The sequence below is a fragment of the Acomys russatus genome, chromosome 17 (assembly GCF_903995435.1).
Source record: "Acomys russatus chromosome 17, mAcoRus1.1, whole genome shotgun sequence".
NCBI classification, from domain to species: domain Eukaryota; kingdom Metazoa; phylum Chordata; class Mammalia; order Rodentia; family Muridae; genus Acomys; species Acomys russatus.
In genome coordinates this window covers 11,102,827-11,126,271 of record NC_067153.1, presented here as the reverse complement: position 1 = coordinate 11,126,271, position 23,445 = coordinate 11,102,827, and the positions used below count along the sequence as shown (strand labels likewise).

Below are 23,445 nucleotides of genomic sequence, written 5' to 3'. Positions count from 1 at the left end.
GTCTGCAAATAACCACAGGCCTGGGAAGCAGTATCGTCCCTAGGCAAGTAGATCTGGGATGTGCCAAAGGCTACCTCAGCAAGCCACAGGGTAAGCCAGTAAGTAGCCAATCCTTCATGGTTTCTGTGGCCTGTGGCAGGTTCCTGCTTTAAGTTCCTGTTCGGACTTCCTTAAAAGATGAGCTATTCTCTGCACTGAAAAGAAACTTCCTCCCCTAAGATGCCTTTAAGAGTAGTGTATTTATTCCAGCAACAACAACAACAACAACAACAAGCTTATGACTCTCTATAGCAACTGGTTTGTGGAGCTCAAGGCACCACAAATCCTCACATGTACATATTTCCTCCTTTTCATCAGCTTGCAGAATGCCTACAGCCAACTTCCTAACTCATCTCTTGTGAGACTTTGCTGGGCAGAGGTCTGAGTTAGCTCCTCTCCAGAGAAGCCAGTTTATCTGTGTGGGGATAAGAGGAAGCACTCCCTCCTGTCTCCAGAAAGTGACCTTTAAATCCCATTTGGCAAAAAGGTGTGACTCACCTGGTTCTGTTCAGTAAGCTACTCCAAAGCTGCCTCTAAATTAACAAGAGGCCTGAGAGACAAGCAGGGGGGATATCCTGAGGCTGTCCCTTTTCACAACCCAGGGCTTTAAAATCCTCTTTATTTGTCCTCTTGACCCCAAGCCTTTTGTCCTTTCTTCGGTTCTCCCAGGCTTTTTTCTTTTAAATCTCTCTTTTTTGTTAGCTAGCTTGGACTCTCACCTCTAGACTAAATGTATGAGACTTAGTACATGGATTAAAACCTAGTTCTTTGTTTCTTGGCTGTCTCACTTTGACAAAGCTCACTTGGCTACCTAGCACTCTTGGCTACCTAGCCCCCGCGCCCCCCCCATCCCCCAGAGGCGCTGAAGCTGAGGCTCATCCCTGCAGAGGAGGGTGGGAACTTGGGCTCCCTTCCCCTGCAGCAGCAGCAGATCCTCCCTTGGGGAGTGTAAGAACCTGACTTTCCTACCCCCAAGAACACACTGGTGCCCACATTTACCCCTGTTCGATTCTCAGCCCTTCCAGCCAGCTTTCCCAGAGCTCAGAAGGGGAGCCAGGCTTGCCTGCCTAGCTTCTCAGGGACATCAGAAGGCTGAAGGAAAATACTGTTAGGGGGCAAATCCAATAATCTCTGAGCTCTGGCATAGATTATTCAAGTATCACAAGCCTACCTCTTCTTAAATGAAAAGTACATATAATAATTTTTCTAACTAAATGTGTAACATTTAGTCAGAAAAACGGAGTAATAACAGACAAAAAAGGAATACAAATAATGATATACTTTTTATATATGATTTCAAATTATGTTTTAACTTCTCTAACCACTATTTTAATTTACTTTTTGTATATTAAAAATATTTTATAAGAGACTATATTCAGAAAAAACAGAATGATCTGATTTCTACAATTTATTGACCAAAGTATTGTAGAATATTTTGTTCATTCAAAGAAAATATACATCTCTTTACTGCAGGGATATATGAAGTTCTAATTTGATCCACTTACCTGCTCTGTGAAGAGTGAGGTCTGTATAGTTGGCCCAACAGGTGCTAAATGGAATTGTTGTATTTCCACTAAGGCCACCAACCTGGTTGTTACTGGAGTCCTTTAGGATGGCCTTCAAAGTAAGGGATGTAATTCCAACTGAAACGCAGTTACCCTCAAGAAAAAAGAACAGTGGAGAATTACAACAAATGCCCCATCCTAGCTCTTTAAAAAAAGACAAATTATTTTTAATGCTTATTACAAGTTTACAATGGACACAAGCACCTAACCTCACAGAAAGAGATCTTGAGCATGAAGAGAAAATCACATTCATTTCAAGGAAATGTTTTAGAAACCGTAAGTTGAAGAGGCTAACCACAGGTGTTGGTTCAGCATCCACGGTCACGCTGCCAGAGAGCCAAAGGCTTCCACTCGGGGAGAATGTGAGCTACAACTCACCTCACGGTCTACTGCCTTTACTGACGGCTGCTGAGGAAAGGGCTGTCCTGGCTGTGCTGCCATTGGCTGAGCAACCACTCGGAGTGAAGACACAAAGGCCAAGTAGTGGACAGGAAACGCAGATCTTTCAACTGGCTGGGCAGTCACCTGGCATGGACAGAGGGAAGCAGTGGTTTCCAGGACAAACTGCATCTTACAGCAAACCCAGCCAGGCTGAGCGCAGCATTCGCTCTATCGGAAACTGTAGTCTCAACATGTGAAATTGACATGACTGTAAGTTTTCCTGTAGATCAAAGCTATGACATTGTTAAAAATACTCAAAGTAAAATACATGTGAAAAACTAAGTTTTAGAAGATAAGATCATGTTCGGTGTTCTCTCTCTCTCTCTCTCTTACATGTGTGTGTGCGTGTGTGTGTGTGTGTGTGTGTGTGTGTGTGTGTGTGTGTGTGTGTGTGTGTGTGTGTGTGTGTGTTCCTGCATGCACATGCATCTGTAAGGCCAGCGGAGGATGGAGGACGCAGACTGTAGAGCAGGAGGATGGCCTTTTCCACCGTGTTCTACCTTACTTGCTTGGGACTGGGCCTCTCACTTAACCTGGAATTGCTGTTTCGAAACCTGGTCAGCAAACCATTAATAATCTCCCTGTCGCACCATCACCCCCTGCCCTCCCCCACCCCCCAGACCAGCGTGGGGCTACAGGCAGGCCTGGCCAGGCCTAGCTTTAAATGTGGATGATACACACAAGTTCAGGTCCTCGTGTGTGCTCATTGGCTGTATGTCAACTTGACAGGAGCTAGAGTTCTTTGTGAAGTGGGAGTCTCTGTTGAGAAAGTGCCTCCATAAAATGGGCCTTTAAGAATGTTAGTCAAGGGCTGGAGAGATGGCTCAGAGGCTAAGAGCACCATCTGCTCTTCCAAAGGACCTGGGTTCGATTCCCAGCACCCACATGGCAGCTCACAACTGTCTGTAACTCCAAGATCTGACACCCTCACACCAATGCATACAAATTAAAAAATAAATAAATAAAAATATTAAAAAAAAAAAAAAAGAGTACTGGTTGTTCTTCCAGAGGTCCTGAGTTCAATTCCCAGCAACCACATGATGGCTCACAACCATCTATAATGAGATCTGGTCACCTCTACTAGCGGGCAGGCAGAAAAGTGTATACATAATAAATAAATCTAAAAAAAAAAAAAAAAAGCCTGTTGAGCGTTTTCTTGATTAATGATTGGTGTAGAGGGCTGAGCCCTCTGTGGGTAGTGCCGACCCTGGGCATTGGCCTTGAGTGGGATAAGGAAGCAGGCTGGGAAGCCCATGGGAAGCGAGCCAGTAAGCAGCATGCCTCAACAGCCTCTGTTATAGCTCCTGCCTCCAGGTTTTTGCCTTCAGATCCTGCCCCGACTCCCTTTCATGATAGACTACAACTGTAAACTGAATAAACTCATTCTCCCCCAAGGTGCTTTTGGCTGTAGTGTTTTATCACAGCAATAAAAACCCTAAGAAACATGCCTGCACTGTAAGCACTCTGTCTGACTCATTGAGCCATAGCCCAACCCTCAGTTTTTTCCTAAACTACATTATTACCATTTCAGTTAGCCCATAAGACGAATTAGAAAGACAGGCTATCTAAATTTCTGTTTCGAAATATAAAGAGGGTCCTAATTCTTTTTAAAAGCACCATCATTTAAAAAAGATAAAATATGTTTTTATTCTAGTTGTGTGTTCTTACCTTAAGCCAGCCAGAATCAGTTGTTCGGGGAATGGGACTGGTAATAGACATGGAAGAAATATTGAGCCCAAGGATAGTACTAATTTTTCCTAGTATGACAGCTTGCCCAAGAGAGCCAGTAATTTCCTGGAACTCAGACAATTGCATTTGACCTATGAGGAAAAAGCATTGGGTCATTTGGATTGCAAGAATATAGAGAACATGAGAAAAAAATTGGCTTCAGTTTTGTTTGTATTCTTCAACCCATTATAGACTACTAATACTTTAGTACCTGAAAAGAATAGATAGTCATATTAATAAACTAGAGGAAATGAAGAACTCAAGAGAAAGTTGTAAAATAGAATTTAAGGAAGAAATAAGAAACAAAGGACAGGACATTCTCCACAGTTGAGTGGAGAGTGAGGACTGATTTTCACACGAACTCTGGTGCCCCATATTTGACCACGTCCCCTGGGTGGGGAGACCTGGTGGCACTCAGAGGAAGGATAGCAGGCTACCAAGAAGAGACTTGATACCCTATGAGCATATACAGGGGGAGGAGGTCCCCCTCAGTCACAGTCATAGGGGAGGGGAGTAAGGAGAAAATAGGAGGGAGGGAAGAATGGGAGGATACAAGGGATGGGATAACAATTGAGATGTAATATGAATAAATTAATAAAATATTAAATACTGAAAAAAGAAACAAAGGCAGAGAAACACACACACACACACACACACACACACACACACACACACACACACACACACGACTAAAAGTACAATGAGAGAATATGCCTCGTGGTTTAAACTTCCCCATGTCACTCTTTGTCAGAAGTGAAGTATTGTCAGCCTTTTCTGTCACCGGACATTGCTTTTCCAGAAGAGAATATGTTTAGAACTGAAGCATAAGAAGCACTTACCCATTAATAACTTGCTAAAGCTATCAGGTTTCTAACAACCCGTTACCTTCTTTGGACATCTGGCAATTTCGGAGGTTGTTTTTCAGATTGCGTGCACTTTCCATCCCCTCTTCCTTTTGTGGCAGACCCGGGGTTTCCTCTTAACCCTACCACCCCCACAGGGATTCCTGCTTTATGAACTGGCACCTCCATATTCCTTTTGACAGAGTCTGACACTTTTCCTTGATTTCTTCTCCACTTCTCTACCATATCATATTTAATCATATACAAATTTTCAACTCTTTGTCCTTACTGTCAAAAAAAAAAAAAAAATCCAAGCTAAAATTAGTGGTTATTAAAATAGGTCTGAAGCTGGCTTGCCACTTTTCTACTTTATTCTGCACAGTGCAGTCAGAGTGATTTGCAGAAAACCACTGTGGCCAGGATGCTCTTAAGATCCTCCACCTTACAAGATCCATCCCCTTCCACATCCCAAGTCATTCCTTCAGGACTCAAATCACTGAAGGATAAACTAGAGAGCTTGACACGCTCTGCAGCATTGACCAATAAGCCTACGTGACGTATTGGAAGCCACACTCAGAATTTTCAGGTCAGTCTGGAAGCTTGCTGGTAGGACTCGAACTCTGGGAGAACGGCTAAATCTTACAGACTCCTCCATATCTCCTGACACCTTCCAGATACCTTCTCCAAGAAAAATCTCCTGAATGTGAGAGTGTTTCTATAGTTTACACTAGAAGCACCAAGGTGCGTCATCCTAGTCCCTTGCTATTTTATCCTCACAGGTTCTCAGCACAGTGGCAGGTCCAATCACTGTGGTACTGCTAATGGCTTCTTCCATTATCTGAGATGCTGACTGCTATCTCAATACTGAAGGCCTTACCGTGAAAGGTTCTTATTCCTGACCGGAGAATTCTGCCAACACGGAGGTCTCCTCAGCACGTATGCTTTCTCTTCCTGGGGTGCCTGCCACTGTGTGAGTGCCGTATGACTGTGCATAGGCTGGCTACCCTGGTGTTACATGAAAGCTGTATGACTCTGTGTGCATCTTTCTTTTTGCTTCTCCACGTTTTTGTGTGAGTCGTCCATTCCAGGCCAAGTCGTAGGGCTTTTCTTGAGACTTGAGACCCTACCGCCATCTGTGCTTTGAAAATACACCATTAGCTTGCTTCCCCCTATGTTCCTTTGCTCTGTAATCTGATCCTTGTATCTTGTATTTTTCAGGGTTTATCTGACAGTGCTACAAGAGGGTGAATAATTTGCTTGTGTATCATAGCCCTTCCGCAACTCCTAGATTTAATCCACAGGTTAAGTCACATTGAGACCGGAGCGCTGATCACATAACTCAAAGGAAGCACGGAGCTGAAGACAGGAAGTCAGCTGTGACTCCCAGCAGATAGTGCATAGAATTCACTGCTGCAGCATAAGCCTGCGCTTTCTATGTTCTTCTAAGCAACAGAAGTTCCAATGCCAACTTCCTCTTCTAATTGGCTATTTGAACCTATTTTCACCCTTTATCACTCATCTACGAAGTCACTTCCTAATTAATTGGATCCTTTTCTTTAGGTTACTAACGTGCAACTCCTTCATAATTTCTCAACAAGTTATGCTAAGAGTATATCAGTAAAATGGTTTGTAGGCCCTTAGGGTTCAAGACATAGAGGTAGTAGGAATTCCTGAGCCTGGCTAACCGGGTCATGGTAGGTTTATTTATGGCTTTAGACTTGACAATGACATTCCTTTATCTCAAATGACACCCATACCTGTGCTGGAATTGCTTAAGAATGGAGTGGGAGCAGCCCCAATCTCAAATTCCATTAGGCGTCCTGTGGCTCTCTTCCTCCGAAGACTCCCTCCTACTGTTCTGCTGACCCGGATTTTGTCACTTGGTATTTTTAGGAACAAGGCAAGATTTCTAACCAGACTGTGTGAACTAAAAAACTCGTCTTGTGTCACAGCAGGCAGGTGGAATGACACAAAGATGACTGAGGTGCTGTGGACCTCCACAGGTGTAGATCCTTTAAGCAAAATGTACAGCATCTGGAAGGTTCTATCAAAGTAGTTTTCACCCTGGATAGTGGAACCCAACTTGGGAAGGACTTGCTCTGTGAAGGAAAAAGGCCAAAATAGCTCATTTAAATATATTTCTATTGGCATAATAGCCACACAGTATTTAATATTTGTTTAAAATACAAAAAATTCAATGTCATCATTTTCATAATAAAACTTATGTATTAAAAACAAAATACTTATAGAACTAACTTGCAATGTTATAGTCTTTTAAATAATGCCACTAATAGTCATTATATATGAAATTTATTTCTAAAAAAGGTTAGCTATACTCACAATATAAATGAGAAACCAAACCAGCTGCAAGCCCAGGAACTTATCCTGTATAGTCTGAGTATTAAAGCCATAGGTGAAGGAATTTGGTAATTTAAAAGTACAAATTTAATGGCCTGCTAATTTATACAGTGCCAATTCTTTTTTTAAAAAATAATTTATTTAATTTTATTTTAGCGTGAGGGTATCACAGCCATTGGAACTAGGACTACAGACAGTTATGAGCTGCCATGTGGTAGCTGGGAATTGAATCCGGGTCCTTTGGAAGAGCAGACAGTGCTCTTAACCACTGAGCCATCTCTCAAGCCCCAACATGCCAATTCTTAAAAGAGCATTTATAATTTAAGATTTCTATTTTTACTGAGGACAGAAGGCAGGTAATAAAAAAAATGAAGATCCATTAAAACATCTCAGAGGAATCTTAAGCCAATGAAATGGGATTACATGTTAGCTTGTAAAAAGAAATCTATGATTAATAAAACAAACTCTACTAGAAAACTGGATTTTGTGAAACGGAAGTCATTATACACTTATGTGTTTCTGTGCACTCATGCACATGCACGTGTGCTTGGGCACACATGTGTGTGGCAGTATCAATAGAATTAAGAAGTAACAAATCTCTACATTGTAAGCCCCAAAGGCTGACATATATCAGCCATGGTAGAATCAGTCATGCCATGCAGCTCCTGAGTGCACTTCATCGTGTGGATCTAAAGAATGTGTTTCGTGTTACAAAGTGGGGATGAGTTCACACTCCTGCTAATGGTTCCTGTACCATTCATCTTAGCTGACTGAAGGACACAGAGATCAAGATAACAGAGCACTTCCGGTGGGCTTCAGATATAGAGAGACTTGTGGTACAAGGACATTCTGCATTCAAAGTGCTAAAGCCCTAAAGAACTCATGCTAGAACAATGCTATTTTTTAATTTTCATTTTTTTTTTTTTTGGCTGGAGAAGTGATTGTATGTGAGGACCTTGGGTTTGAGCTCCAGCATGGGAAAAAAAACCAATGCTATGAAAAAACAAAACAAAACACTGACAACACACGTATATAGTCTTTTTTTAACCTCTGAAAAGGCATCTGTGAAGTTTTCCAGTTCTTTGTCTGTGTATTAAACTCTGTTGATTGAAATAGCTCCTACTTTTTCTGACTTTGAATGATAGGGTTTCATACCATATACGTTGTTCTGAAACAGTTAAATGTGTATGAAAACTGAACTGTACATGGATTCTATTGTTTGTACTTAGAAAGTTAGGTTATAAGGGGGCAAAGCACCAAGGGCATATTTTGAAGAAGCAGGCGTTGTTTTCAAGTCCTCGTGTGTCTGTGCTGGCTCTGACACTGCTATGAACTAAGGTGCCTCCTCTCCAGACTGCTGTGTGGAAGCCTTCCTGCTCTGGTGCTATTTGTAAGCAGAGCTCCTTGGGGGAAAAATGTACTTACATGAGGCTGAGAGCAAAGACTTCATTTTAGAACTGGGACTTTTAAAGAAAAGAGGCCACTGGGAGGGAGGGAGGAATGGGAGGATACAAGGGATGGGCTAACAGTTGAGATGTAATATGAATAAATTAATAAAATATTTAAAAAAAAAAAAAAAAAAAGAAAAGAGACCAGAGAGCTTTCATGCAGAGCGAGAACACAGCAAGAAAGAAGCCTTTGCAGTTCAAGAAAAAGTCTCTGGTCAGACTCTGACCGTGGGCTCCTTCCAGAACTGTGTGGAAAAATAAAAACGCCAGCATGGGGCCTCATGCCTTTAACCCTAGCACTTGGGAGGCAGAGACAGGCAGTCTCTGAGTTCAAGGCAAGCCTGGCGTGCAAGGCAAGTTCCAGGACAGCCAAGGCTACACAGAGAAACCCTGTCAATAATGAATGAATGAGTGAGTCAATGGTTTGTGCTGTTAAAGCAAAAAGAAAATCACATGTACTGTTTAGGTCTGAGGGGCTTGTTATAGTTGTCTGAGGAGACTTGCAAATGACACCACCTCCCCTACCTCCCTTCACTACGCTGTTTGTTACTTTTGGGTAAGTTAACAATGACTAATATATAAGGGACAGAGAGCCCAGTGTCAGACATGTGAGGATGTCTCTGGGATTTTAAACTATGTTATTAGTAGTTAAAACAAGACTTGTTTTATAAATGGAAAAGAGTATTGGCCACTCATCCATACTTCCAGGTCTAGCTTATATTTTGCTATTAGCGTTTCTGCAATGGTGTGCCCAGATCACGGAGCACACAGATCGCTGAGCCAGGTGCACTCAGGGAACACAGTGTTGGCTGAATAAAAAGCCCTAAATGAACAGGGATAACTCTTGGTTTATAAATGTCATTATGTAGATAAATGTAGCCCTTTTAATTTATTATATTTAAATCAAGTTTATTGTGTCATATTTACTTAATAATGCTGATATTATATGAGCTTTCTTTGTTTTTGGTTTTCCGAGACAGGGTTTCTCTGTGTAGTCTTGGTCATCCTGGACTCACTTTGTAGACCAGGCTGGCCTCGAACTCACAGTAATCCGCCTGACTCTGCCTCCCGATTGCTGGGATTAAAGGTGTGCGCCACTACGCCTGGCTATGAGCTTTCTTAATACTTACCATATGTAGGATTTATTCAGGTATTGGCCTCTCTATACAACAGAAATAAAACAGAGGGGAGTAAAAAAAAAAAATCTGACCTAAATCTCTTTTGAACATACAAATAGGTAAGTTCCATACACAGAGAAGGAAAACTTGGTCAGGAAGTAATAAAGCTAGGGAGGTCCAGATTTCTACCAGCAGTGAGTGTTCAACGCACTTAGGAAGAATCACACCCTAGTTCTTGTTGAGTGGGGCTAAAAACTTATTTTTTTCTTTATTCACCAATATCAAAAGAAATAATGTAAAAATGAAACATTGCAAAGAATGTTTACAAGTAACCAGCTATGTACACTGTCCTGAAGAAATACCTGCGTCCAGATGCCTGTCAAGTTCACAGTGTTTCTTCTGGGCATTCCAAGCCGTGTTTTTGGGACAGACCAAGGAATTGTTCACATAGACATCCAAACGCTGAAGTGTGGAAAAAAAAACCCCTACTAGAACTGCCTGTTAAAAACAAACATTTTTGTGTTTTTATTAGAGCAATAAGACAGAATATTTAGAATGTGTTCCAACTATGTACACCTTTTATAAAATACTGAAACCAAGTTTTTGTGAACTTAGGACAAATATAGGACAAAGATTAAAAATCTGCTTGCATTTAACCATTCATGCAGATATGATAAATTAGCCCCCAAGTGACAAGCCCCACTAGAAGAGTATAATGTAAGTAAGAAGTTATTACAGGAGCAACACACCAGGCTGAAGAAAGGGTCCCTTTCAAAGATAATAAAGTACAAAAGAGACTTTTGAATCCAGGGGCTGGGAGATACTTAGCAGCATTCTGCTTTACAGATACACAAAATTAAATTTGCAGTGTTGAAAATGCATAAAACTTCAGTAGGAAGACTCCTAAAAATCAGTCGAAACATGGGCGATTCCCACGGGGTCTCGCAGGTCACCGTGAAGGCTTTAATTCACATGGATGAGTGTGGGGATAATGGAAGGCAGAGGCAGGACCTGATCCATCTGGCCTTTGCCAGAGGAGAATCCTAATCCTATTCCTTCCTCCCAGGCTGAGGCGAGAGCAGACCACTGGCGGGCAAAGGTAGATGCAGGTAAAACAAACTGCCCTGAATGGCAGGAAGAGGTCCTCTGACTTTGGATGTTTGACAGCTTGGCAGGATTTGTGGTTAGATTGGGTAAGGAATGTAACAGAGAGGTTAAAAAAAAAAAAAAAAAAAAAAAAAAAAATAAAATAAAATAAAAATAAAAATACTACTCCTGCCCATGTTTTTTTATCTTGAGCAATTGAAGGATGGACTGTCACCTGGGAAGGATGTCTCCCACTGGCCCTGTGTTCCCTACTTCACCAGCTCAAAGGTTTTCCTGTACCCAACATTCTAGGACTTTGAAGTCTCCTCTCCGCAGGAAAGAAAGTCTGAATTATGGGACTACTGTGTGCAACACTATACTTTCCCCCACTGAGAGTCTGAATAAATGTAACACTCCAGCTGGGTTTCACTTACAGCAAAGATTTGACACTATCAAAGATATTTAAAATCACAGGCTGAAAACACTGCAATAAATTCCTCTGGCATGTCTATGCCTAATAGCAACATGTAAGGATAAGAAAGTGAAGTTATAACGTTAAGCATGCCATGATTTTAGTATAACGCCTCAGACTTGCCTGCCAGTCACACTGTCGTAGATACCACCGTCAGCCCTCACACACTGAGTAGTGGCATCAGTACATGTTGGGAGGAAGTGCTGGCACATGCTTGCTCTTTTGTTGGGGACGGGCTACATGGCCAATGTTCAGCCATCTTGTCAGAACCTAGGTTCCTATTTCTCCAGAAGTCTGCCATTCACCAGAAACTAGCTGACCTTGTCGTAGGTCCGCAGTTAGACACCTGTTGTGGTTTATTGTGGGGGCTGGTCATTCCAGACCCCCGAGCTACTCCTTTTCCGGTGGGACTACTGATAAGATCAGATTAAAGGCCAGCTGCCTGTGAGCAGCAGTTCCGGGAGCTTTTTCCTGACTAGCCAGATCCTTCACGACTTTCCTGGAATTTCTCTCCTGCAATTAGCAGCTGTAAAGCTGCGTAAAGCTGCCGGAGCATTCCAGAGTTAGGTATCCATAGCAACCCTTGCTTACGCAAATACCCATGCCTCTGTGCCTCTATAAACGCTGTGAAAGTTCTCAATAAACGGGGTTTGATCAGAATGCAGACTTGGCCCCTTCTTCGTGTCTAGTGTTCTGTCTCTATACAGGAAAATTTTCCTCCCGAGTGTTAGTCGAGCCCCGGCGGGCCGGGGCACTCTTTCACACAGAGAAAACGTCTCCAGATCAGTACCACCCTCACGACTACACACCAATCGGTCTTTTTAAATGAGCCGGAAGGATGACAATAGTAGAAAAGGCAGGAGTGACAGTCAGTCGCTAGCAACACGAACAGCCTTTCAGGTGTTGCTTTGATCTAGGCTCACCTTGCTGTGTTCAACATCAAGCAACATCAGCCGAAGATTCTGAGGACTGGTCCCAGTGAAGTAAACCTCGTACGTTTTGTTCAGAGCCACGATGCCATGGAACAGGGACAGTCTTCTTTGGCACGTATACCCTACACACCAGCCATGGTCCTGTGGGCCTAAACCCATGTATAATTTAAGTCCATGTTCCTATTGGAAGAATGTTTGTTTGTTTGTTTTTTTTTTTTCTCCCACAAAATATGAAGAATCATTATATTGAAAGTAAATTGCCAAGATTTAGTTCAGATATAAGCTCGGCATGTAAACCTATCGTTCTAAGCTGGCTCTCAAACTCTGACTTAAAATGGAAAGCAGAGAAGCAACTTGCTCCTATTACCCTTACTTTCATACTGATTGGGGCTAAAGGGATAATGATTTGTTTACCTAAGATTTGTTTTATTGATTCACATTCGTCACTAATGCAGTATGTTCAAGATCCACCAGTTCCCTGAAGTCGTTTCTGGGCAACGCACAACTTGTTAAGATGGAGCCTACCAACGACGAACGGACATCTGTCTTCCCGGACAAGACTCGCCAATGGTTTTGGTCATTGCTCATTTGCTTATTAGCCGATCCATAAATTACGCAACACATTTGACTTGGGGGAGCTGCGGGGATTGAACCTAAGGGCTCATGTGCGCTAGGCACAAACCTTCCCTCTGAACTGCTTCCTTAAGCGTTTATATAGGTTTTATTTTGAGGCAGAATTTCACTAAGCTGTCCAGTGTATGCTTGCATTCGCTCTGCAACCAGACCCTCACTGGGCCTGCCTCGTAAGGGCCAGCTAGCAGGCTTGTTTGAGTCAAGCCTTTATTCTTTCTTTTTTCTTTTTTTTTTAATAGTAATAGTAACAGTAAATTTTTGTTAGGCAGTTGCATAGGCACCTCTGGAGAGTTAATGTGATTAATGAGCTAAAGCCACGTGAGTGCACTCTATCTTCAAGTAGATACTCGAAACAGCTGAGACATAGCAGATAGCTTTTTTTTTTTTTCTCGAGTCTAGCCATGCTCAGAATGAGTACAGCATGGCTTTCTATTTCACAGCAAACTTCTCTATTTTATTTCAATAAAAACAATGTGAGATCTGACTGACAAGACTCTCCTGAGGGGTTTCTTCACTAAGCTTGCTGAAATGTCTGACTCTCTTAGAACCTTATTAATATTTATACCCAGATTTCAATCAAATTTTAAATCAATATAAACTTCTAAATATCAAGGAGACTATATCCTTATCCCTTAGCACACAAACTATAAATCTTACTTTAAAAATATCTTCTATGGATGTTTTAAAAACAACCATATGTAAATGTCTGTATATAAAATAAAAAATTTAAAGCCAAAAGGCCATATATTAAAAATAAAATTTGGCATTAAGATTTGAAAGGAGAGTTGGGCGTGGTGTTGCACGCCTTTAATCCCAGCACTTGGGAGGCAGAGGCAGGCAAATCAGTATGAGTTCGAGGCCAGCCTGGTCTACAAAGAGAGTCCAAGACAGCCAAGGCTACACAGAAAAACACTGTCTAGAAAAACAAAACAAAACAAAAAAGATTTGAAAGGAAATTTTAGTGGTATTCAGTAACTTTTATTGTAAGTATTTTTTTTCTCCATTATTTTACATAATTTCACAACACCTTCATGATTTTTTCCCCCCAGTAGTATTATCTATTTAACACTTTTTAAAATGGATTAATACTATTGATTTATTTATAAGAGAAACAATGTGTCACTGTGGTGAATGGAAAACTCATATCCTTTCAGAAGAGGTAAGTGTAAAAATAAATATAATGACATCTCTCCATGACAAAAACAGAATGATTTGAAAACTTCTCTTTCACTTTTCTCCCCATCACTATTCACTGAGTTCTCTGAAATTATCCCTCAGAGCCTTGGCTTTGCAAACCTAAAAGGCAGTATTTGACCTTGATCGCTGGCTACAGAAACTAAGTGACGAAAGCCAGAAAATCATGGAACTTTCAAACTTCTCTATTTAGTACATTTGGTCTCTTCACAGTTTTTTAAAAATTTTTTTATTATTAATTTATTCTTGTTACATCTCAATGGTTATCCCATCCCTTGTATCCTCCCATTCTTCCTTCCCTCCCATTTTCCCCTTACTCCCCCCTCCCCTATGACTGTGCCTGAGGGGGACCTTCTCCCCCTGTATATGCTCATAGGGTATCAAGTCTCTTCTTGGTAACCTGCTGTCCTTCCTCTGAGTGCCACCAGGTCTCCCCCTCCAGGGGACATGGTCAAATGGGAGGCACCAGAGTACGTGAGAAAGTCATATCCCACTCTCCACTCAAGTGTGGAGACTATTCTGTTCTTCACAGGTTTTATAAAAGCAGATTTTGTGAGAGAATGGCCACTTGGCTGACTGTTTCTGACACCACGTTATGGCACAGCAGGGCACGGGAATCTGTGTGGTCCAGGGTCTGTGCCTCCTCAGTGCTAAGCTTTCTGAGAGAGTAACCTTTGAACTCTAGCACTGTTTCGGGGATGTACAATGAATCTCTGTCCTGCACCTTTGGTACCTGTTAGAAATTAATCTTAATAATTGAAAAATTCTTGGTCTCCAAAGTCAATCTGAATCTCTATGGAACCCATTTCCTCCTATTTTTATTCAAGCTATCGAGGACCAGAATAGGAGAAACCTAGACTCAGGACCTTTATTCTCAGAAGTCAGAGAAACAAGCTCTGTGTTTATGTTATACAAAACAAAACAAACAACAACAACAAAACCCATTAGCTGCAAAGCAGGTCCAAAGATTTATAGAATAAAGATCAGAGGATCACAATACCCTTTTTAAGTATTCTGAAAGTCACATTATCAAGCACTGTTATACTTTATATAAGGCAAAGGATATTTTTGAACATGTTTAGGCCAATCTTTTTCTTCAAAATTATTTATGCATCCTTATCAATTAAAGAGTGACAATCCTTATAGGAATACATTTCCTATTCATTTCTTTTCTTTTTTTTTTTTTTTGGTTTTTCGAGACAGGGTTTCTCTGTGTAGCTTTGGCCATCCTGGACTCACTTTGTAGACCAGGCTGGCCTCGAACTCACAGCAATCCGCCTGCCTCTGCCTCCCGAGTGCTGGGATTAAAGGCGTGCACCACCATGCCCGGCTTTCCTATTCATTTCTACTGTCTTTGGCTCTTTCTTCTTCATCTCTTCTTCCTTTTCCTTCAAATATTCAATATGAGATAAATGTCCTGGCTTTTTTGAATGGAGAACTGCTAAAAAGTCAAATCTCACCTTTCCACATGGATAATTCTTACATATGGAAAGCAAAGAAGTCTGTATTTGTATGTAAATAATTTTGCAGGTTGCTCTGTGCATCGAATAAATGCTTTGACTAACTCAGGTTCATTCACACTGAGCACTTACCATTAATGAGATCAACATAGCCATTGCTCATGAGAGCCACTGGGGAAAGTCTTCGCGTCTCTGAGTCAGGATCCAGGCTTTCTATAACCATCATGGCGTACTCCATTCCAGAACACTGATAGCTCTGCCACTCTGGGATGTATTTACAGGTGGCATCTCTAATAATGCCTAGAAACACGCATATTCATAGTTTAGAGATGACAGGAAATCTCCGCAAAATTTTTGCCTATTATCTTTACCATGTATATAACGTCAATAAGTGGAACTTACAAGTTATTGGTTCAACACTCAATTCTTGGGGGAAAAAAAAGCATTTTGTTTCATAAGCTTGAGGTTTAATAATAGAGGAAGATCCACCAACCTTTATAAGGTGCTTTCTCAGTGACAGGAATTCGGCTTCCATTCAAGAATGTGAGCATCGCCTTCGGAATTCTGTAGTCTCCGATTCCCAGTTGCCTGTTTCCGTCCCACTCATATTCTGCCTGAGGGATCACTGACCCAGAATTCCCCAGAAAGGAACCATCCAGGTCTCTAAGGAAAGACTTTCTTTTGGCATCACAAACCATGTCCACACAATCAGATGGGTTCACTTTACTGCGGAGAGAAGCCAAAACGAATGACTGAGGCCAGTGATTGAGTCTTATTTCAAAAGGAATTTCTAAAAAAAAAAAAAAAAAATTCTAGTGGAACAAAGTAGCCTACACAGTTAGCATTGCAATGAAGAGGATTTTTTTTCATGGTGTTTACTTAGATCTCTGTTATGGAGTTATTAGCATTTCAGAATGATAAGTTGTACATGTGGGGTATAGGCTTAGAACTCTGTGTTGGAGTTCCATATTTTGTATAATAATAGGCTTGATTTTTGAGTGTTGTTCACAATATACTAACATTTCTCTATGCAGCAGATTACCCTGTTGTAACAGGAAAAGAATCTCTATGTTGGCCAGGTGGTCTTTGTTAAATTTCTTTTTTTTTTTTTTAAGATTTATTTATTATTTATACAGTATTCTGCCTGCAGGCCAGAAAAGGGCACCACATCTCATTATAGATGGCTGCTGGGAATTGAACTCAGGACCTTCGGAAGAACAGACAGTGCTCTTAACCGCTGAGCCATCTCTCCAGCCCCCCCCCTTTTTTTTTAACTTTCTTAATCTTCATTGTCTCTACAAATGATAAACTACTACTTACCATAAAATAATATAAATATTTAACAATAGTTGCCTATTTTACCTCCTACCTGTTACCTTAGACTCGTTGCCGGTTGAAGCCTGCTATGTATTGTTATAGACTGTTGTTTATGTATGCACAGATAAAGTTGGATTGTGATCCTTCTGTTATATACTGGTAACAATTCTTTAAGTAAAATATCCTAAATGTCTCACACAGTTCAACCTAAAATGATATATTGGCTTCGTTTTCAGTTATCTGCACAGTTACTTCATTGTCCGCAGATACAATAATGAAAGGCTGCTCTGTATCGCACATATAGGTCATCTACCGTATACTTAGGGTTCTTAGGGTTGATATGATGTATACAGGGAAGAAATTTGTTTCATGTCAGAGTCCTAGCCACAATGTAGTAGTGGAAAGCTCGTTCTGTCATGTGAAACATAGTACGTCTCTTTCCATAATACGAATGCTTGGGAGAATTTTAATAAATATTGTAGTACTTCACGTGTTCTTTATATATTCAAGTACGTATAGTGTGCTTTTGTAAGCAAATCTGTAATGAAAGTGCTGAGGGACCCTCAAACTATGTGGCTGTGGGCTCTGTCTTCATTCAGGTGTCCAGGAGCCTCAAAAATAGATTTCTGTGTGAGTTACGGAAGGGTGCCTTCCAAAATGGAGGCAGAGAAGCAACACAGAGCATGCCTGGCTGTGCTCTTCAGACAAGCTTCGTTCTGATCCTATGAGGCGTCTTGGAAAGTGGACTGCATTGCAGAGATGTTGCTACCTCAGGATGAGCTAGGGTGGGGCAGCCTTATTCTCCAGAATCAGTGAGCCATTTCCCTAGAATGCAAGGGTGAGGATAACAATTTTTAATGCAGGGATTTCTGTAACCACAAATGTAAAAAAGGGTGTCCTTCTTTGTTAATCACCAACATTTACAGCTTTTGAAGGCCGAGTGCACTGTTTGGTGAGGGAGATCTGGAGTTTACCAACAATATCTGCTAGAAATAAAACTAAAAGAAATGGTAACTAAAATCACAGTACAATATTCACGACCTAGACTTTAAAACTATACATGAATAAATAGAAATAAAATTATGCACGACATTAAAATTAGGCATGAAACCTGAAGACTTCAATGACCACTAGATTAGCACATGTTAATTTTAAAATGGGAAGTGGCTCTGTTGAATAAACTACCATGGTTCAATATTAATTAAACAAATAAATGTTGGGCTGTCATCAGCATCAAATCGTATGAAGTCAAGCTATTTATGGAACACTCTCTCTCAGGGCAAGGGATGCCTATCCAGTTACAGAGCATTGTTCCTTTTAGTCTCCATAAGCTCGCCAAGTACTTCTGACAGAAAATTTCTTTTCTCAAATGTTGTCTTACACCTAAATTCCTGTTCTACATGTTACATTAAAAAAATCAGGAGTTGACTAGATTATTCTATGGTGTCAAATCTATGGAATCATTTTCTAGAGATGTCTTGACATTATATCATCAGAAAAATTTAAGTTCCGAGTTTCTATATAATTATAATCTTTGTGATTAGAGTAACTCTCAAGCACTATTTCAGAAGGCCCATGATAGGATATTGGGAATAAACAACAGGTAACAAAACGTAATAAAAAGAAATGATACAGAGATATCTCTTATCCTTTATGATGGCTGATGGACAAACAGTAACGTGGAAAGCAGATGAAACCTGCATCTCTGTGTTTCCATTTAACAATGATGTCACTGATGCTGATTTAACAATGATGTCACTGATGCTGATTTAACAATGATGTCACTGATGCTGATTTAACAATGATGTCACTGATGCTGATTTAACAATGATGTCACTGATGCTGATTTAACAATGATGTCACTGATGCTGATTTAACAATGATGTCACTGATGCTGATTTAACAATGATGTCACTGATGCTGCACGAAACATAATGCGAGAACACATATAGTAAAGCTCAGTTTTGAGAACAACTGAACATGCTTAAAGTCTCAATATCCATGAATGCTACTGGCTTCTAGATGTACCAGTTATTTTAATGTAGTAACCTTTTCAAATGTTTAACAGGGGACATAGAGCAGACAGTTAATAAGGAAAATAATGAGGTTTCATAATTCATAATGATACCTTATGTCAGGTCTATGTATAAACACTTTGGATTGCTCAATAGTATCGACCAGCTGTACATTCTTCACATGGATTGGATGCTGTAAATCTTCATTTAAAGGATTAGTAATGAATATCACATTAGTTTCTCCTGAACAAACATCCTTAAATCCAACAAACGTTGAACCTAAAACATAAATAATAGAAAAATAATAATCCTTCCTAGAGAAAGATTTAAGACTGGAGTTATATTGCCCAGCACTGCCTTGAACATGGAGTTCTGGCTTGGTATGGCAAAAGCATCTTCCAGAATTTATGGCGGATGGCAACTCAGCACCTGGGCAATCCTCTCCCACACTTTCTCTCAATTTGGCAGTGACACTTTGCTTATATAATAGGATAGTATTAATTGTGTCATTAGAAGACATCTGGAGAATGCTTTCATATCAGGGCTAGAAGTCTTGATGCTTCTTGGAACTTCATAATGTTCAATGTGTAAGTAAGCCAAGGATGCACATGCCTCAGTCATTCGCAGCACCAAAGCTAGTGGCCAGCAATAGTACACAGCAATCACAATCTATAGCAGGAAGTAAGGCTATTTCTAACTAGCCAGCCTGGATATATCCTATAAACCATTAGACATTGTCCAGGCGACAATTGCTAAAGAATGGCTTGGCTTAAGAAAATCCCAATTGCAAACCCACTGATTGTGAGCTAATTGATTGTTTCAAGCTCTAAGTTTTCAGGGTAATTTTTATGAAACAAGAATTAACTGATACATTGTTTTTATTTTGGCCTCTTTGTATATATTATGTGCCCCATGAACTAAATAAGACAGTTTTATTTATTTATCATACTTAAAATCCAATAACTCAAAGGTGTATGCATAAGGTTATTGTGTAGCTTAAATTCTGGTTTTAGTCTAAATGTTGTGTAAACTCTGCTTCCCAATTATCACCCTGGTATGTCAACAAAGCAGCTTACAGTCAATAAGTGAGCAGGGGAGAGAATAGGGCTGGACTTCTGCTAGCCAGGGGAGGAGGAGTTAGGAGAGGAAGCAGGGGACTCAGCCAAGACACTCATCCATGGGTAGAGGTCCAAGGAAGATCAGGAGGAAGGAGCTGGAGCTGAAGCAAGCTACAAAGTGCAAGAATCACTGGGATGTTTGCTGGGAGTGAGACAAAAATAGCATAGAAGGTTAAGAACAGACTTAAACTACTCAGATTGTGTTGTGAAGCCTTGTGTCATAAAAGAGTCTCAAATATTTGTGTTATAGCTGCGTTAAGAAATAAGCTAAGAGAAACAAAGACAGTTTTATAAAAATAACTTCAACAAAAAGGTCATTTCCAAAATTCTTAATGTTTTCTACTACCCTTATTAAATATATTTTTCTTAAGAAATTCTTTGCATGAATGATAACAGATGTACAGAAATTAAATGCAGTGGTAGGTGCTATTTGTATCTTTCCTAGATCTTTATTAGACTAGTGAGGTCAACTCTAGCTCCTCCTGAAAGTGTGGACTGAAAACCATTTACAGCTTTATCATTTCTTTTTTTTTGGTTTTATCATTTCTAAAAAATGTCTCCTGATCATATATGGCCTCACTTGCCTTAGAAATTAGATACTCCTCATCACTGCTGATACAGGTATAGGCAGGCCTGACCAAAAGGAGATAGGAAAGACCCCCAGGAAAAGTATGGGGTGAAGTTTGGCTGCCACAGCTCTCTGAATATTCAGGTGAAAGCCACACTACAGCGAACCCAAATCCTCACGTAGTTCCTTCCTCTGTCCTAGTTTTTCCTCTTCTATGCCCTTTCTCCTGAAACCACACTTTCAACAAACCACTTTGCAAAAATTTCACTTCTTATTCTACTTACAGGGAGCCTGATCTAAACGGTGGGCACAGGAAGTAGCCCTGAGATATATTGTGATAAACTAATGAATTTGGATGACTTCTGTGGGTGGAGAAGTATTGTTGTCTATAATACATTATTATAGTGATCTGGGAGAGAAGTGCACATATGGACTCACAGGCAGTGTGAAATGACTTAACTGGTTGGTTAGGGGGCCTAGAAGACACAGAAAGAGCCTTTTGCTATTTGTGCAAATTAATATTCAATCACTATGCCAATGCTTTCCTGTCATTCTAGAAGAAATATTAAATATCATTCTTCAATATGTAACAACTAGGGGTCTATGAAAATGGCTCTGTGGGTAAAAGTGGTTGGTCTACAAAGTATGAAGACTTCAGTTTGAATTCTTAGGAGCCCCGTAAATGGCCAAGCATGGCTTGAGGGGGTCAGAGATGAGTGGACTTCCTAGGCAGCCAGCTCAGTCAAAGCAATGAGCTTTCTTATCTCAAGGAAATAACACAGTGAATGATAGAGGATGAGAAACATCCTGCTCTGGCCTTCACATGTGTCCTCATGCATACTCACATGTTAATGCTCATTCACCTTACACATATACACAACACACATGCACATATTAATTTCACTAAGGAGCCATCCTTGAAATTGATTTTGAAATGTGATTTCTTTTACTGGCATGCTAAAACACATTTACCAGACTACTGTAGAAATCAACTTGAACACATCCCTGACTATGTAGCATTAAATTGATCAACAGGTGCTTCACATATTTCTATAAAATCAAGTAGCTTTGTGAAAGACTATATTTAAACTTGCCTGAGACATCCATAAGGCCACTGATAGCGTTGTAGCTCATGATCCCAGCATGGGGCTTTCGAGGGGCCATGTTATGAGTTGAAGCAAATGTCGGCCAACAAATCCCACTTCTCCCACCTTTTAGTAAAAAGAAATAAGTTAACAGAAATTGCATATGTACACATATTAAAACCAACAACAAAATTCCAAATTTTTACCTGATGGGGGTCTCGAGCTTCGATGTGCCGAGGTAAGTTCCACATCAGGACTGTCATTAGGTAAGACATCAGAGCAGTTAAACTCAGGGCTACTTCCAACAATTAATGAGTTCTATCAAAAATAGCCAATTAAGACAGTATTAGTACTCACTCTTCCTAAAAGAAAACACAACAATACTGAACTGTATAGTAACAACAACAACAAAACAAAACAAAAACAAACTAAAAATACCAGAAGTAGATTGTTTATTAAACAAAGATCAAAGAAGAACAAGTTGCGCCTGACGACACCAACAGGATTGAGATTCAGACGAAAACAGGAAGGAGACCATGAGAATGATTATATTAAATGAAACGTTCTATTTCTGGGATGATAGAAGTACAGACATTTCCAGCAATATAAGAAACACAAAGTGATAACCACTGAGATGTAATCTGAATAAGTTAATTAAATAAATAAAGTAAAGAAACACAAAGTGGAGGAGTGTTATTAACATCTCTGCTGGGGCAGAGAGGATGAAATTGCAGTGAACTGCCACAAATTCCTTCAAGAAGAAGAGGCGAGACCGGAAGGCAGAGTGGTAGGAAGAAAGGGCATCTGCAGGAGACACCGAGGACATCGTTCTCATCAGAAACTTAAGAACTTTGCTTACCTCTGTGTTACTCTCCCTTCTTACCGGTTTCTTACCTTAATTTTTACTGTTTTACTGGAAATTTTGTGAGACACGGAAGGTGGCAAGTAGATCATTGAAAAAATGGCCATCCCGTTGTTCACCAGGGTCACGTTACGGATGTGCACGCTCTCTGTGGTCTGTAATACAAGCTGCAGTTATATAGTGCTAAGAATGAGCGTAAGAGAAAACAAGCCACCGCTGTCCTCAATAATATTTACCTGAAAATAAATTCCATAATCCCAGCAGTTCCAAATGGTAAATCCTTGTATCAGGGAACAGCCAGGAAGCCCATCCTGGTTCATGTAGATGCCATACAAACCCCCATGGGCTTCATTGTTAAACCAGTTTTCCATGGGATTAGCCTGGCCTTGGAAGACAATATAAAACCAAAGACAACATTACAAGGGATGTTTTATAGTTTGAATCATCATTATTGGTTAAATATAGTATTATATATGTGTATATTTTACAATTAAAATTTTTTAATGTGATGATGACTTAATGGAGCTGTTATTCACGGTTCATTTTCTTGGCATTACTTTTGTCTTATTTTCCTTTTATTAACCAGAATAATTATGCATTCACTTGCAAGCTGTATAACAACTTATTCTCTGAACTTCCCTAATTACTGTATCAATTTAATACAAGCATGGATTTTATTTGAAAGAGCATGGTGTTCAGATCAAAACAAGTGTAAACTTGAACTTCGACTTGCATATGTAAAAATTCATCTCCATCCACATCTCTTTGCTACTGCCCTTTTCTGGACACACCATTTTCAAGAGTCACTTTCCTAAAAGGCAATTACTGAACACCTGATTCAAAATAACACTTCAGTCCACTCCATTGCAAATAGATTTTTACCATCACCAAATTCAGAGATAGAGTTCACTAAATGTATTTTGGGTTGACCTTACAAAAGCTATTTAATCTCTTGGAACCCCAGTTTCTATGTACAGTTTTAATCTTTAATTCAGTGTTATCTTAAAATCGAATCAAATAAAACAAAACAAGGTAGCTTACAAATTCTCTCTATAACAAAAACACTATACTTATTACTGATATGGAAGAAGATTTTAGTGAAAGTCTTGCTCAAGTCAAAATTGGATCAATGATTCAAATACACTGGAAAAAAAAAAAAAGCTA

General features: G+C 40.1%; 1 protein-coding gene across 1 annotated transcript in view; it reads right to left on the bottom strand.

Annotated features, from left to right (window-relative positions):
* Window positions 1–23,445, bottom strand: part of Pkhd1l1 (PKHD1 like 1) — a 155,035-nt gene that overhangs the window by 6,116 nt on the left and 125,474 nt on the right. The window contains exons 64-76 of the mRNA XM_051159545.1: window positions 22,518–22,666; window positions 22,314–22,436; window positions 21,626–21,737; window positions 21,429–21,545; window positions 18,762–18,927; window positions 15,810–16,042; window positions 15,449–15,616; window positions 12,021–12,178; window positions 9,902–10,037; window positions 6,373–6,714; window positions 3,714–3,865; window positions 1,983–2,129; window positions 1,545–1,698 (exon numbers count right to left, since the gene is read on the bottom strand). Of these exons, the coding sequence (XP_051015502.1) occupies window positions 1,545–1,698; window positions 1,983–2,129; window positions 3,714–3,865; window positions 6,373–6,714; window positions 9,902–10,037; window positions 12,021–12,178; window positions 15,449–15,616; window positions 15,810–16,042; window positions 18,762–18,927; window positions 21,429–21,545; window positions 21,626–21,737; window positions 22,314–22,436; window positions 22,518–22,666 (2,157 nt within the window). The remainder of the gene's footprint in view (window positions 1–1,544; window positions 1,699–1,982; window positions 2,130–3,713; window positions 3,866–6,372; window positions 6,715–9,901; window positions 10,038–12,020; window positions 12,179–15,448; window positions 15,617–15,809; window positions 16,043–18,761; window positions 18,928–21,428; window positions 21,546–21,625; window positions 21,738–22,313; window positions 22,437–22,517; window positions 22,667–23,445) is intronic.